This window comes from Volvox carteri (genome assembly GCF_000143455.1).
Source record: "Volvox carteri f. nagariensis unplaced genomic scaffold VOLCAscaffold_233, whole genome shotgun sequence".
NCBI classification, from domain to species: Eukaryota; Viridiplantae; Chlorophyta; class Chlorophyceae; order Chlamydomonadales; family Volvocaceae; genus Volvox; species Volvox carteri.
The window spans coordinates 8,270-19,666 of record NW_003307770.1 but is presented as its reverse complement, the minus strand read 5'-3'; the positions used below and the strand labels follow the sequence as shown (position 1 = coordinate 19,666).

At 53.6% G+C, this 11,397-nt stretch overlaps 2 protein-coding genes across 2 annotated transcripts in view; one reads left to right on the top strand and one right to left on the bottom strand.

Annotated features, from left to right (window-relative positions):
- On the bottom strand, positions 1-3,281 carry VOLCADRAFT_108624 (uncharacterized protein; the record flags this gene model as incomplete). The annotated part of the gene is made up of 7 exons (XM_002959415.1): positions 1-473; positions 711-761; positions 947-1,122; positions 1,306-1,456; positions 1,688-1,768; positions 2,326-2,778; positions 3,132-3,281. The coding sequence occupies 7 exons, from the start codon at positions 3,279-3,281 to the stop codon at positions 414-416; spliced, it is 1,122 nt and encodes a 373-aa protein (XP_002959461.1). The 3' UTR covers positions 1-413.
- A 769-nt stretch (positions 3,282-4,050) lies between these two features.
- The window catches only part of VOLCADRAFT_108623 (uncharacterized protein), an 8,733-nt gene continuing 1,386 nt past the window's right edge, over positions 4,051-11,397 (top strand). The window contains exons 1-10 of the mRNA XM_002959416.1: positions 4,051-4,318; positions 4,561-4,606; positions 5,106-5,200; positions 6,146-6,178; positions 7,341-7,631; positions 7,737-7,914; positions 8,006-8,087; positions 10,088-10,177; positions 10,266-10,373; positions 11,027-11,365. Coding sequence (XP_002959462.1) covers positions 4,144-4,318; positions 4,561-4,606; positions 5,106-5,200; positions 6,146-6,178; positions 7,341-7,631; positions 7,737-7,914; positions 8,006-8,087; positions 10,088-10,177; positions 10,266-10,373; positions 11,027-11,365 — 1,437 coding nt within the window. The 5' untranslated portion in view covers positions 4,051-4,143. The remainder of the gene's footprint in view (positions 4,319-4,560; positions 4,607-5,105; positions 5,201-6,145; positions 6,179-7,340; positions 7,632-7,736; positions 7,915-8,005; positions 8,088-10,087; positions 10,178-10,265; positions 10,374-11,026; positions 11,366-11,397) is intronic.

The following is an 11,397-nucleotide window of genomic DNA, read 5'->3' as shown; positions in this document are numbered from 1 at the left end:
ACGTCATTGCCGTCCGCTTCTTCTTTCCGCCGTCCCCAAACCAGTCAGGGTCGAAGGAGAGGCAGCAAGAGGCAACAGGTAAGACTACGCTCGCCCGTCGGCTGCTCAACAACGCTTCCTACAATTTCGAACCCCAAGCATCCCACAGAAAAGCGAAGCCCGTTGCAGCAGCAAGTGGCAGAGATGCTCACGGGAGTGAAGACACGCGGCAATGACGGAGGTGACGGCTAGCTAGCACAGCACATCATGCATGGGGGGCAACGCGCCCTCGACGCCAGTGCCGCTCCGCCAGTGCCGGTGCCGTCACACGGCCAGAGGTGACCAGTGTCCGACTACTCGGTGGGTCGATCCTCGCAGCACCTTCCTCACCACCTATCGCCATTTGCAAATGGCTACGCGTTTACTTTGCGTACTTAGACCTTGACGGTCTTGGACTTCCGGCTCTTGATCATCTCCCGCATATGGGCACGGACCTGTGAGTGAGAAAAACACATGCAAGGGGGACACAGGCGACGTACATACAGAGCCGACATACATTACATACATACGAATTGGTGTGCAAATGCACAAAAAATGAAATTGCATGGCCTGCATACATACACTCAGTTACTTGATATGACACACGATGCTACAACAGTGGAATGCTCTCGCTGTACGGACACAGTATGGCAGCCTTCCATCGGCAAACTCTGCAACAGTCACCACCTTACCTTAGGGGTCTGGGGCTTCTCCTTGAGCTCGTCGGTGAAGCCAGTATCGACCTGTACGACAACAGGAGCAGGAATGGACGGAACTCGGGTGAATGGTCTCAGGATATGTAGGGGGTGCGTGAGTAAGACCCTCCCCTCCCCTTCCCAGCCCCTCCAGGCAAAACCACCCACCTACCTGCTAACGTCCGCGGTTCGCAGCTAGGAAGGCAACCAGGCAGTGCTGCTGCGGCGGCAACCGTGGTGGCGGGCGCCAGCTCCAACAGCTTGGCGGCAGTGTCCTGCCCTGAAGCAGCGGCCGCCCGCGCCTTGGCCAGAACCTGAACGAGACGGAGCCGCACGTGTGCGTGGGAAAGCCACAGACGCGCAGCGACCCGTGGGTCGCGCATCCTAGTCCGTGTGGCTCCCTCCGTCACTGCAACAGTACCCTGCCACGTGTGTATACATGGCCCTGTAGCACACCTCATTTTACACCTACCTCCCACCACCACCAGCCCCGCACACAATACCCTTGCAAAATATAAAACACTTTACACCACATCAACGATCAAACCAACAGACATCCCATAGACCGCCCCATCACCCCCACACGCCACACCTGGAGCAGCATGGCAGTGGCGATGGGGTTGGGCTGAGATCGCAGCTCCGTAGTCCGCAAACGCCGACACCAGGGGCACCAGCGGCGGCTGCCAGTATCCCAGCGCCACGAGGCTCCAGATGAAGCTGGACAGCTCCCGGGATCCGAAACCCTAATCGTACATCACATCCGGAAGGGGTGCGGGTGGGTGGAAGAGTGCGAGCGCGCGCGTGTGTATGTGTTGCGGGGAGGGAGGGGTAATATGACTGGTTGGAATTGTACGTTTCGAAAGGTCCACGAAGAAACGACTCTCTGTCTACAGCCTCAGCAGCAGCTGCCAGCTGGCGGGCCTCCAACCCCCCCCCTCATTTCGGTCCCCAGCCGCCAGGCCCCTCCCGCACACCTCTGGCAGACGGCCATTAGCTGCCCTGACCAGCCTCTCCACCAGCTGAGCGAGCTGGAGCTGGTGGGGCCGGAGGGGCTTCTGGAGGTTAGGGCAGGGCAGGGGAGGGGGAGGGATTGCACGATGCCGCGCAAGTCAAGTCAAGAAAACAGCTGCCGAGACATGCGAGGGAGCGCCGACTGGCTCCGGAGCTCGCCAAGACCAAGAGAGTTCACCCAACGACGAAAAGGGCGACCATATGGCCCCCCGAATTTACATACACTGTGTATGATACACACCACAAACACACCACACCGCAGCCAGGGATGCGCCCCGCAAAAGGCCCGCCACCCTTTGCTCCACTCAAGCCATAAATCCCCATTCCATCCTCCCTCCCGCGCGCCGCAACACAGTTCCCGCGGGCCCCCCCCAGGAAGTGTTCCCTGTACCCCTTCCGGAGAACTTGAGACTAAAACTTCCCCGGCCCCATCCCCCTCTTTGCCTCTGAGCCCAGCAGTCGGTCCTTGCTTTGAACTTGGGCAGTTGTGCAGTTCCCTCAACTCCTTACACCTTTCTTGAATTGAAAAATTCCCTCAGGCGGCCGAATCCCCCTTTTTTTGCCACCGGCTGGGCGTTGCACCCCTCTCCCCTCCTCTTACTTCCACGACCACAGCGTAGTTGTAGGTGCCTCCCGTCACCACCCTCCGCCGCACAGGCGCAGCAGCCGTCACGTTCCTCGGCGGCGCCGCCGGAAACTGTATGGCTGCACGACCGATCCCACGGGACCTCGGGAATGTTTCCTTTCGCCCCTTGCCGCCAGCGTCAGCCAGTAAGCGCGTCTCCAGCTCCCGTCCGCTTCCAGAAGCATCTCCTGTGCTACCGCTACGCCTGTCCTCAGAGCCCCTATCGGACCCACCACGGTCAGGAGGAGATTGGAACAGAACTTGTGGCGATGATGGTGACGGCAGTAGCCGCAGTCGCTGCATAATGCGAATGGCAGCGGCGGCCCGCGGCTGCTCGCAACGCCACAGCGTCACGGCCCGTCGTGCTGCCGCCGCCAACTCCTTAGGGCTCCACGTCGCCACCTCCGCCGCCGCGAGCTCGCCGAGCTCCTGCATGGTGGATGTGGGGGCGGTGTAATGCGCGGCGTACGGTATAGTGTACGGCGAGTGTACAGTGTACGGTGGTCGTGTTTCGTACACACGAAGGTTGTGTCGTTCAGCATTTCCCCAACAATCGCTGCCCCCCCGGCGCCCCCCAGCAGTAGCCACCGCCTCTCAGTTCTCCTCGGGGACACGTGTCGACCTGACGCCCTCAGACACGGACGCATTTTGCGCTGACAAAGTCCTCAGATGATGCTCCACATTTGCGCTGGGATGGGATCCTGTGGTTTTACTCTATGGACCCCTGGTGACTGCCTGCAACATTCAGAGGACATCGCGGGCCGTCTGGAGGTAGATCGCACCCGCAAAGTTGCGGTGTTCATGATCTTGCGGGAAGGCTTGAACCGTGGCCATCGCCGGCGCCACCGGGGTTGCTGCTCTCCGCCGAAGCCACCGCCGCCATTGCTCCTGTCGGCCCCGGCGTATCGGCTCGCCCGCGTGTGTTTCAGCATCATCCGCTGTGGCCGCGGCAGTGAAGGCAGGATGGCCTGGATAGGGACATCGGTTGAGACCGCAGCAAGTCACCACATTATATGGGCATGTGTTTTGCGGCAAACAAGGTCATCTCAAAATCGTCGTGGTGCGGGCCGTGTGCGGCCGCGTCGGCAACGAAGGCGGGAGGTTTACCTACCCATCGAGACAAAGGGAAAGGTCTCAAGGCGCCGGTATGACCAGGGATATGATGGCTCGCTAAAAAGCAGAAAGGGAATGAAGCTGTAGAGGGCTGCGTGAGGTCGCTGCTGAAGGCCCTATCTAGACAACCGACAGGTGACGTCACGGATGTGAAGCTGCAAAGCCGATACTCAACATCTACTAAGGATGCTACGCAGCGTCCTTCAATTGGGCCCCCAACAGTCTGTTCAGATACGTTCTGGAGCTCCCGAGCAGTGCAAGATAATGCTCGAGTTGCTGATAAACAGACGGCTTCGAAAGCCTTCCTTTTGAGCATGGCAAGTTTGTTAGGGCTCAACACCAGTGGATTGTCGCATGTTTGCCAAGACCACAACGGAACATAACGAACCAATTATGATGCATAACGTCGCATGTGCTACAGACTTAGTTGAAAGACACTTGCATGTGAGCAAAATACTTGTCCTAAAATAGGTAATCATACCGGTGTAGTGAAACGCAGACAAAATGATAGGCGCCCATGTACGGCGTGCTGTGCTGTGCTTTTCATTATCATCATGACCAATTAATAACACGTAGATCCTGACATTTTCACCCACGCGCGTGCTACTAGAAAGCAATATTCAATAGCCTCGATATCGTGCTCCGCGTTGCGCCTATCCTGGAGCTCCGGCAAGGTCGGGAATGGTATCCAGGACGGCAGCTGAGGACGCCGTTCGAAGAGTGGTCAGCGGCCCAGAACGAGGAGACCTGCTGTTCTTCATCGGGGAGCAAACTGATGACCAACTGAGCCAGTGGAGGATCCTGGACACAGACGGCGATTCAGCAATTGTCGCCTTCGTGAGGCGGAAGGCCCAAGGTGCGTTGCTGGGATGAAGAGTCCTTAGTTTGGTACACATAGGGACATATTGAGCTACCGTGAAGAGCGCGGCAGAGTAGGCTGGCCATCACCGGGATCTACCTCTGCCGCTGTGGGCACTGCTGCGCGGGTTCCAATGGCAACTGATTGCCCGTCTGACCGATGAATATTCTCAAAGCATGCTGGGTTTCTTTGTTCTTGACCTTGAAGCTGAAATCCGTTGTGCTACCCTCCCCCTGCAGGCTCGCTGCCGGCTGCTGCTGGTGAGCATTACCACGAGGCTGTATGGTGGGCTTTGGCACACTGTTTGTTGGTAACCAGCAGTAGAGTGGGGCATCACGCATCGGGGGGGGTTGTTAGTTGGTCGGAGCTGAGGGGCAGGGTTTGACACCCCCGACGAAAAATCGTAGAACTGACAATGTGATAAAGAGGCCCAGAAGCCTCCCACTCTGTAACATTACAATATATAAAGTATTTGATGATATCACCATGAGACGGCCCGCTGTTGCATTCAACTTAGGTCAACGGGCCATTCGTTCATTCTTGACCAAAGCAAACGGCTCAGAAACTCCGCAGACGCTATGCCCCAAACATTTAGAAGAAGAATTAGATAATACAGAAGACAAGGATAGGCACTTCGTAGTTGCCGCTCTTGAAGTCAGTGAATCCAGCGATTTGAGCGAAGTCGGCGGCTGGTGCAATGCAATGGTGTTGATGGTGCCGACAGTGTACATATATATAACTTTGCCTTCGCGTGCTCACGACGTTTATTGTATTGTGGCTACAGTATTTCCGCCGCCGATGCGGCGGGTGCCCTCACGAGCCGTGAGGCTCCAGAGCACGCTGCTGTCACTGATCCGTGGGTCGTGGACCTCCTGGCAAGTCAGCTGCGTGTTAAATTACCACACGTGTGGTCACATCCATCCATCCATCCATACTTTTACATACATACATGGAGGCAGGTGGCTGACAGAGATGAAGGCCTGGCTTCTGTCCCCAGGTGACCCTGGTTCAAATCCACCTGCCGACCTCTCGGGTGTTTGAGAGGTGGACGGTGTAGGACGTGATGATATCAACTTGCGAGCTGACCTGGAACTGAGTTGATGCGCCGTTGATCCGCTAGATTTGGTTGGATGCTGGTGGTGAGTTGCTGAACCCAACGAATACTGTTGAAGTCGGATGGGGTGATGGATTAGGGTGCCCCTCTAGCAGGGGAGAGCATGGAACTGTCTCGGGAAAGGGGGCCGCTGGTGAAGCTATACCACCCAGTGTTTTTTTTGGTAATATATTACTTTTTTGGGAATAAATGGGGGTCTGAGCCTGGAAGAAATGGAATAATTGGTCAGTTGGCTGTACTGGTTCATTACTTCGGCCCCAAATGCCTTCTGCACATATAAAGCTGAACATTTGGATCTTATACACTATTTATATATAAAATTTCCCGAATCGATTCCCGGGGAGACACCCTCGACTTATCACCCCTGTCGTCTCGACGTAAATGACCTGCGAGCGCAACTTAATCTCCGGCAACTCAACACCCTGAAAGAGGCAATTTCGGTTGCCTCGAAACAGGCATGCAAAAAACGAAACAAAATCGAAACAGGCATGCCCAATCGAAACAGGCATGCATCGGCAAACTTAGCTGCTTGTGGAAGCTCAGCGCATTCGTAGACTGGGTTGGGAGTTTCTCGGGTAACGACCGTGTCTATGATGTGCGTGCGCGCTGCATCAATGTTATGTTTGACGACTTAATGCTGCTCATGTTGTACAGCGTGGGTGTTCCAGTGACCCACCCTGCTCACCCTGCCGTGGGCCTGCCGCCTGCAGGCGCTGATGCTGGCACCAGCAACGCTGCTGCAGGTGAGCCTACTGTGCCTGACGTGGGAAGGGGGGGAACAGGTTTTGTGGGCTTGGTGTGCCGTTTCATTTAGGGGTGGAAACTTACGGTGTAATAGACTTTTTGGACCGTAAGTTACGCAAAGCGTAAAGCGTAAAGCGTCAGATACCGTATATTACGGTTTGGAGCGTCCTGAGACCAACCGTAATGCTTTACGGTCCCGTACCAGTGGCCATTTTCGTGAACCCAAAACATTTTAGTAATTATAGTAACAATAAATAACATTTTCTTTTAGCTGCTACCTCTGTTCACGTGGGTCATGTGTAACAATGGCCGATGAGACACCCAAACAGCAGCCCGTGCTCATGAAAAAGCTGAACAACACTCTTAAAAGTAGCACTACTTTGCTGGCTGGAGTGGCGAGGACCCCCAGCGTTGCCGGACACGGACAGCGATGACGACATCGCGATTGGCACGCTCGCACGGAAATAAATGCACGACCACTTCAGAATGAGCAGAGTGCTGATTTCTAGTATCATGGTTTACATAGTTACCTTGGTGCTGGTATAGATCTACTTAGTTGTGGCTATGTTGAGGTGCGTTTTCGAACTTCGAAGCAAGGTTTTCGCGGCAAATCGGACAGTTTCATCTTCCATTAATTGCTCTAGAATGGATGTTAGATGATTATATGTTGCTTTGGAGGAGCGGTGGGCTTGGAGGCGCGGTGGCGTGTGGACATCTGACTTCCGGTGAGGACTGGGTCTGGCCCTGACGCGTCTTCGGTCGACCAATTTTACGGTGTAGCGTAACTTTTGAAAAATGGACACCGTAATTGACGTTACGCCGTCACACCGAAAAATTACGGTCGTTTTTGAGCCCGACCGTAATTTACCGTAACCGAAAAGCGTAAGGCGTAAAACCCTAAAGCGTAAGTTGCCACCCCTATTTCGGGTACATTAGGTTAAGTTGCTTGCTCCGCAAACGGTGCTGGTACTTTCATCGCTGGTACTTTTAATAGCTGGCCTCTACAGCTACATGTTGTCCATGGCTGCATTCGCGTTATGGGCCGCGCGGTGGGCGCTTTGGAAACGGAGGAGGTTGCACAATCGGGTGTGGTTGCCTCATAAGTAGTACATCCAAACATTCGGCTATAGCTGGTCAGAACCTCCGCTTTGTGTCCTGCAGGTCGCGCGGGAGCATCCTTTGAGGAGTTTTGGAAGAAGCTACCCAAGGCGGTGGTTGCCCAGTCTAGTCAAAATTTCGAGGTCCTGCAGCTTGCAGACGGTACTGCATTCCCAGATCCTGGCCATTCCACGACTTTGCTTGTTCACCCATGCTACCACACCCTGTGTAAGAAGATCTTTGCATCTGTGGGCAAGTCTGATCCCCCCTCCCGCCAAGTCCTCATTCGCGGCACACCAGGCAAGCTGATGGGTTTGAGTGCGGGAGCTAAACTGTTCTGGGAAATGGGCGATGGTGAAGCTGGGAATATGCATTGGCTTTGGAATTGCCAAGCTCCTGCCTGGGGTATTTAATGCAACACTGAGGCTCAAGAAGAGTAACATTCGTTGTTCGATGCAGGTATTGGCAAGAGCACTTTCCTGGACTACTTGCTTTATCGGCTGGCATGCCAGGGCAAAACCGTCGTGTGGTGTAGCAAGTCTGTGCTGGACTCTGTGCTGCTGTTTACACCCAACGGTGTGTTTGAGGCAACCTCCACTGCAGCTTTTCGAGAAGAGCTAAGGGATCCGAGTACATGGTACGTTGTGCAAAGTATTGCATGCCAATCTATTTTCTGTCAATCATGGCAATCATGGTGTGACCTACTCATTTTGGTGTTTGCTGACCAGGTTCTTGTGTGATGCGGTGGAACCTCCGTCCAAGGTGGCAATCACAGTCATGGCATCATCTCCTCGCAACTCAAACTACAACGTGAGTACATTTACATAGTGTAGGGTTTGCGGTAGCTTGGCACGTGATGAGTTGTTGCAAGGTCCACTGTACCAGACATCAACTTTTGTCCAATATTGCCATAACCTGCACATCTGGAGGTGTGGTAAGAAAGTTTGGGGAGGTAGAGGATGAGGCATGCATGTTGCTTCCATGCATGTCCACCAGCAAATCGAGCTGGGCATGTACAGCAACCATGTACTTGTGGATTCGTTATGTTTAGTAGTATATAAACATTTAGCATGGATGATATTTAAATGTGGTTTGTGGTGTCAAGTCGTGTATTCCTCATGTGGTTCGGTCTGCCCTGGGGCTGCTGAGCCAACCCCCTTACATCCCGGCTTGTTGAACATTTGGAATGATTTTTCTTTCCTAGCACTTTTTAGCCCCATGACATCTTGGACTTGCAGCATCATATCAGGGGTCCATTGGCTATGGTAGCATGAGCACTGTGTCATATTTTTAGCATGTTCTTATTGCCCTATGGCATAAAACGGGGGGTAATCCCCCCTTAAGTGTAACCCAGGGCGTAGGGCTAGGGGTTTACCCATGTGGCTATGTACGAAGGGAGGTGGGTAACCTAACCCCGGGGTAGGGGTAACCCCTTACCGAGGGGTAACAAAGGGGTCGGGGTAATACACTACTGATGGGTAACAGACAGGGTAACCCATCTTTACATTCACCTGCGCCTGTCTACACACGCAAGCGTACATGTCTTCACCAATCACTTGTGAATGCCCAATTATCAAGGTTGCCGCACCAAAACATGCCTTGTTTAGAAACCTAAACCTAAGGATATGGCACACAGCTGCAGCCTAGATGCAAGGAGGCGGACGAACAGGCGTACATAGGCGGAGCAAATTGGGGACCACGAGAAGCCGCCAGCAAAGTTAAAAATATCCCTATCAAAAAATCCAGGCACTTATCGCTGCTCCAGACCCAAGACCTAAAACTTGCAGAGCAGCCAACGGGCTGCAATGTAAGGTCGGGCAGTAGCTTAAGTGCTCCTTCTCGACCTGCTAATTCCAGCTCTACACACGACCTATGCAACACTATCCAGAGTCTGCTCGTTTTCAGAGCAGATTCTCCTAAGAGTGTCGAGGGTCTTGGGTGGGAGATCCGGATGTTTGACCCCGAACACGGTGACACCCGGCGAAGTGTAAGGCGCCCTTCCGGGTAAAAATCCTCGGATGTCACTGGATGTCTTGTTAAATGAGGTGCACCACAAGTGTGGGCCTGTGCTGCAGAAAGAGTCAACGGTCTTGTCGTGGTGGTCCGCACGCGCGAACGATAGAACACCACCATTTTTGCCGCCATACGCACCAGTATTGCAACGTGGATTATAAGTGTGCAAAGTATGTATGGTCAATAGGAACACTGCTGGCAGTGAATACGATTGTCTGAATTGGTGATAGTGGTCATCGCGTTTTTTAGCATGTCCGTCTAGTTAAAATACCAGCCATGAGTGTGCATTACATGAGCTTACAAGCAAATTAGCTGTGATTAAGCTTGGATGTGCTCGTTAGGAGTATCAGTGGAGGCAAAAGCAGCATGCACATATGTGTACGACCATCCCCGGCCCGGTAATATGTTGGCCGACCTCAGGACTGATTGCCTAATGTTTTCACAATGCAAACTATTATATAACAATCGATGACAACCAAAGGCATCCATTTAGTGAAGACCTGTCGTCGACTTGTGTATATGCTGCCAGCATTCACGCCTTCTCCTGTACTCATCTACAAGCTCCTGTTTTACAGCAGCCAAATGCATACAAGACGAGTAGCCTATAGGCCCATACATATGTCCACAATCCAGGGCAACGGAGGGGTTTACCCTGGGGTCATGTTACCCCTCCTGCTGGGTAGGAACTTACAAGGGGGTTACCAAAGGGCTATCGGGGGTTGAAAATGGGTAACCCATGGGTTACTGCCCCAATCAGTGCCTTAGGGTTGCCTGCATGCTAATGATGTGTCCTGTAGGAATATGCCAAGCAAGCTGGCCTGAGGTTATGGATGGGCCCCTGGTCCTATGTGGAGCTGGAGGCAGCACGTGGCATCATGTTCTCTTCGGTCAGCAAATCTAAACTGTCAGAGCTGTATGCTCGGTGGGGCGGCATCCCACGTTACGTTGAAGTACGCAGCCAACCCCGAACTGCAGGAGGAGCTTGATGCAGCGGTGGCAACCGTTAATATGGATCTCTTGTGGAAATCCGTAGGCAACATTGAAGCTGCACCGGATGTCAGCCACAAACTGATCCACGTCGAGGTAGGTGTGAGGTCTTCTCTATTTGACCATTAGCAGATGTGGCTCCAGGCAGAGAGTACTCCCAACTGGGAGATGCCAGGGGAGCTGATCCCTCTTACATTCCTCCCCCCCTTGAGGAAACGTCCTCGGGCACCCCTGGGCATATCCCGTAGGATTTAGGTTGTTTGAGATCCCGTAGGGTTGTGTATTAGTTTGTTATTGTGACATTTCGTCAGTCCCCGTCCGAGATTGAGGACTTTGTTTTTACTCAGCTAGTAGACTTCCTGCCCACCTGGGTATCCACCTTTGGGGTGAGAGTATGCTGCATCATGCCTGGTGTGCGATCTGCTCGCAACCAAATTCGATCCGGGGAGTTCCCACCTCCTAGCAATTCGCACCAATGTAACACCAGGCAAAGAGTACTCAGTTGGGAGATGCCAGGGGAGCTGATCCCTCTTACAGCAGATGCCCCATGTGTTGTGACTGGTGACTTTGCACTGGGCAGGCAATATTGGGTGGATGTGCATATCTAAAGGCCCACAGGGGAAAATCCGGTGGAAGAATCACTGGAAATCAGTGCCATTTTTAAAAGCAGGGATGCGCACAGAGTGTGGCAATGGCATGGGTTCTGCACACCATCTGACAAGCCTTTCTCATGTTGCAATGACATGCAGGTGGATGAGAACTGCAGCAGGAAACGCCTAGTCTTCGGCTCCGGGATAATCGGCCAGCGTGTGATGCAGGAGTTGCATCGGCAGGGTACTGCTGAGTTGGCCAAATTCGTTAAGTGGTCCGCTGGCAGACCAGATTTGGCCTCACTTAGAGGCATAATGTTCCAGGGGCTAGCACATGACTTGCTGTGCCGAGGCGGCTCGTTTCGTATGTGCAGCCTTTCTAACCCCGGAGAGCAGGAGGTCAGCCTGGAGGTGCCGGAAATGGAGTTGATGGAGGTGCAGGACAGCGACCTCAAAAAAATCAGCCCCACAACAAAAGGGTCTGGGCTCCTGGTGCCGGTGACGAGGAACTTCGCCGGCGTGGACAGCTT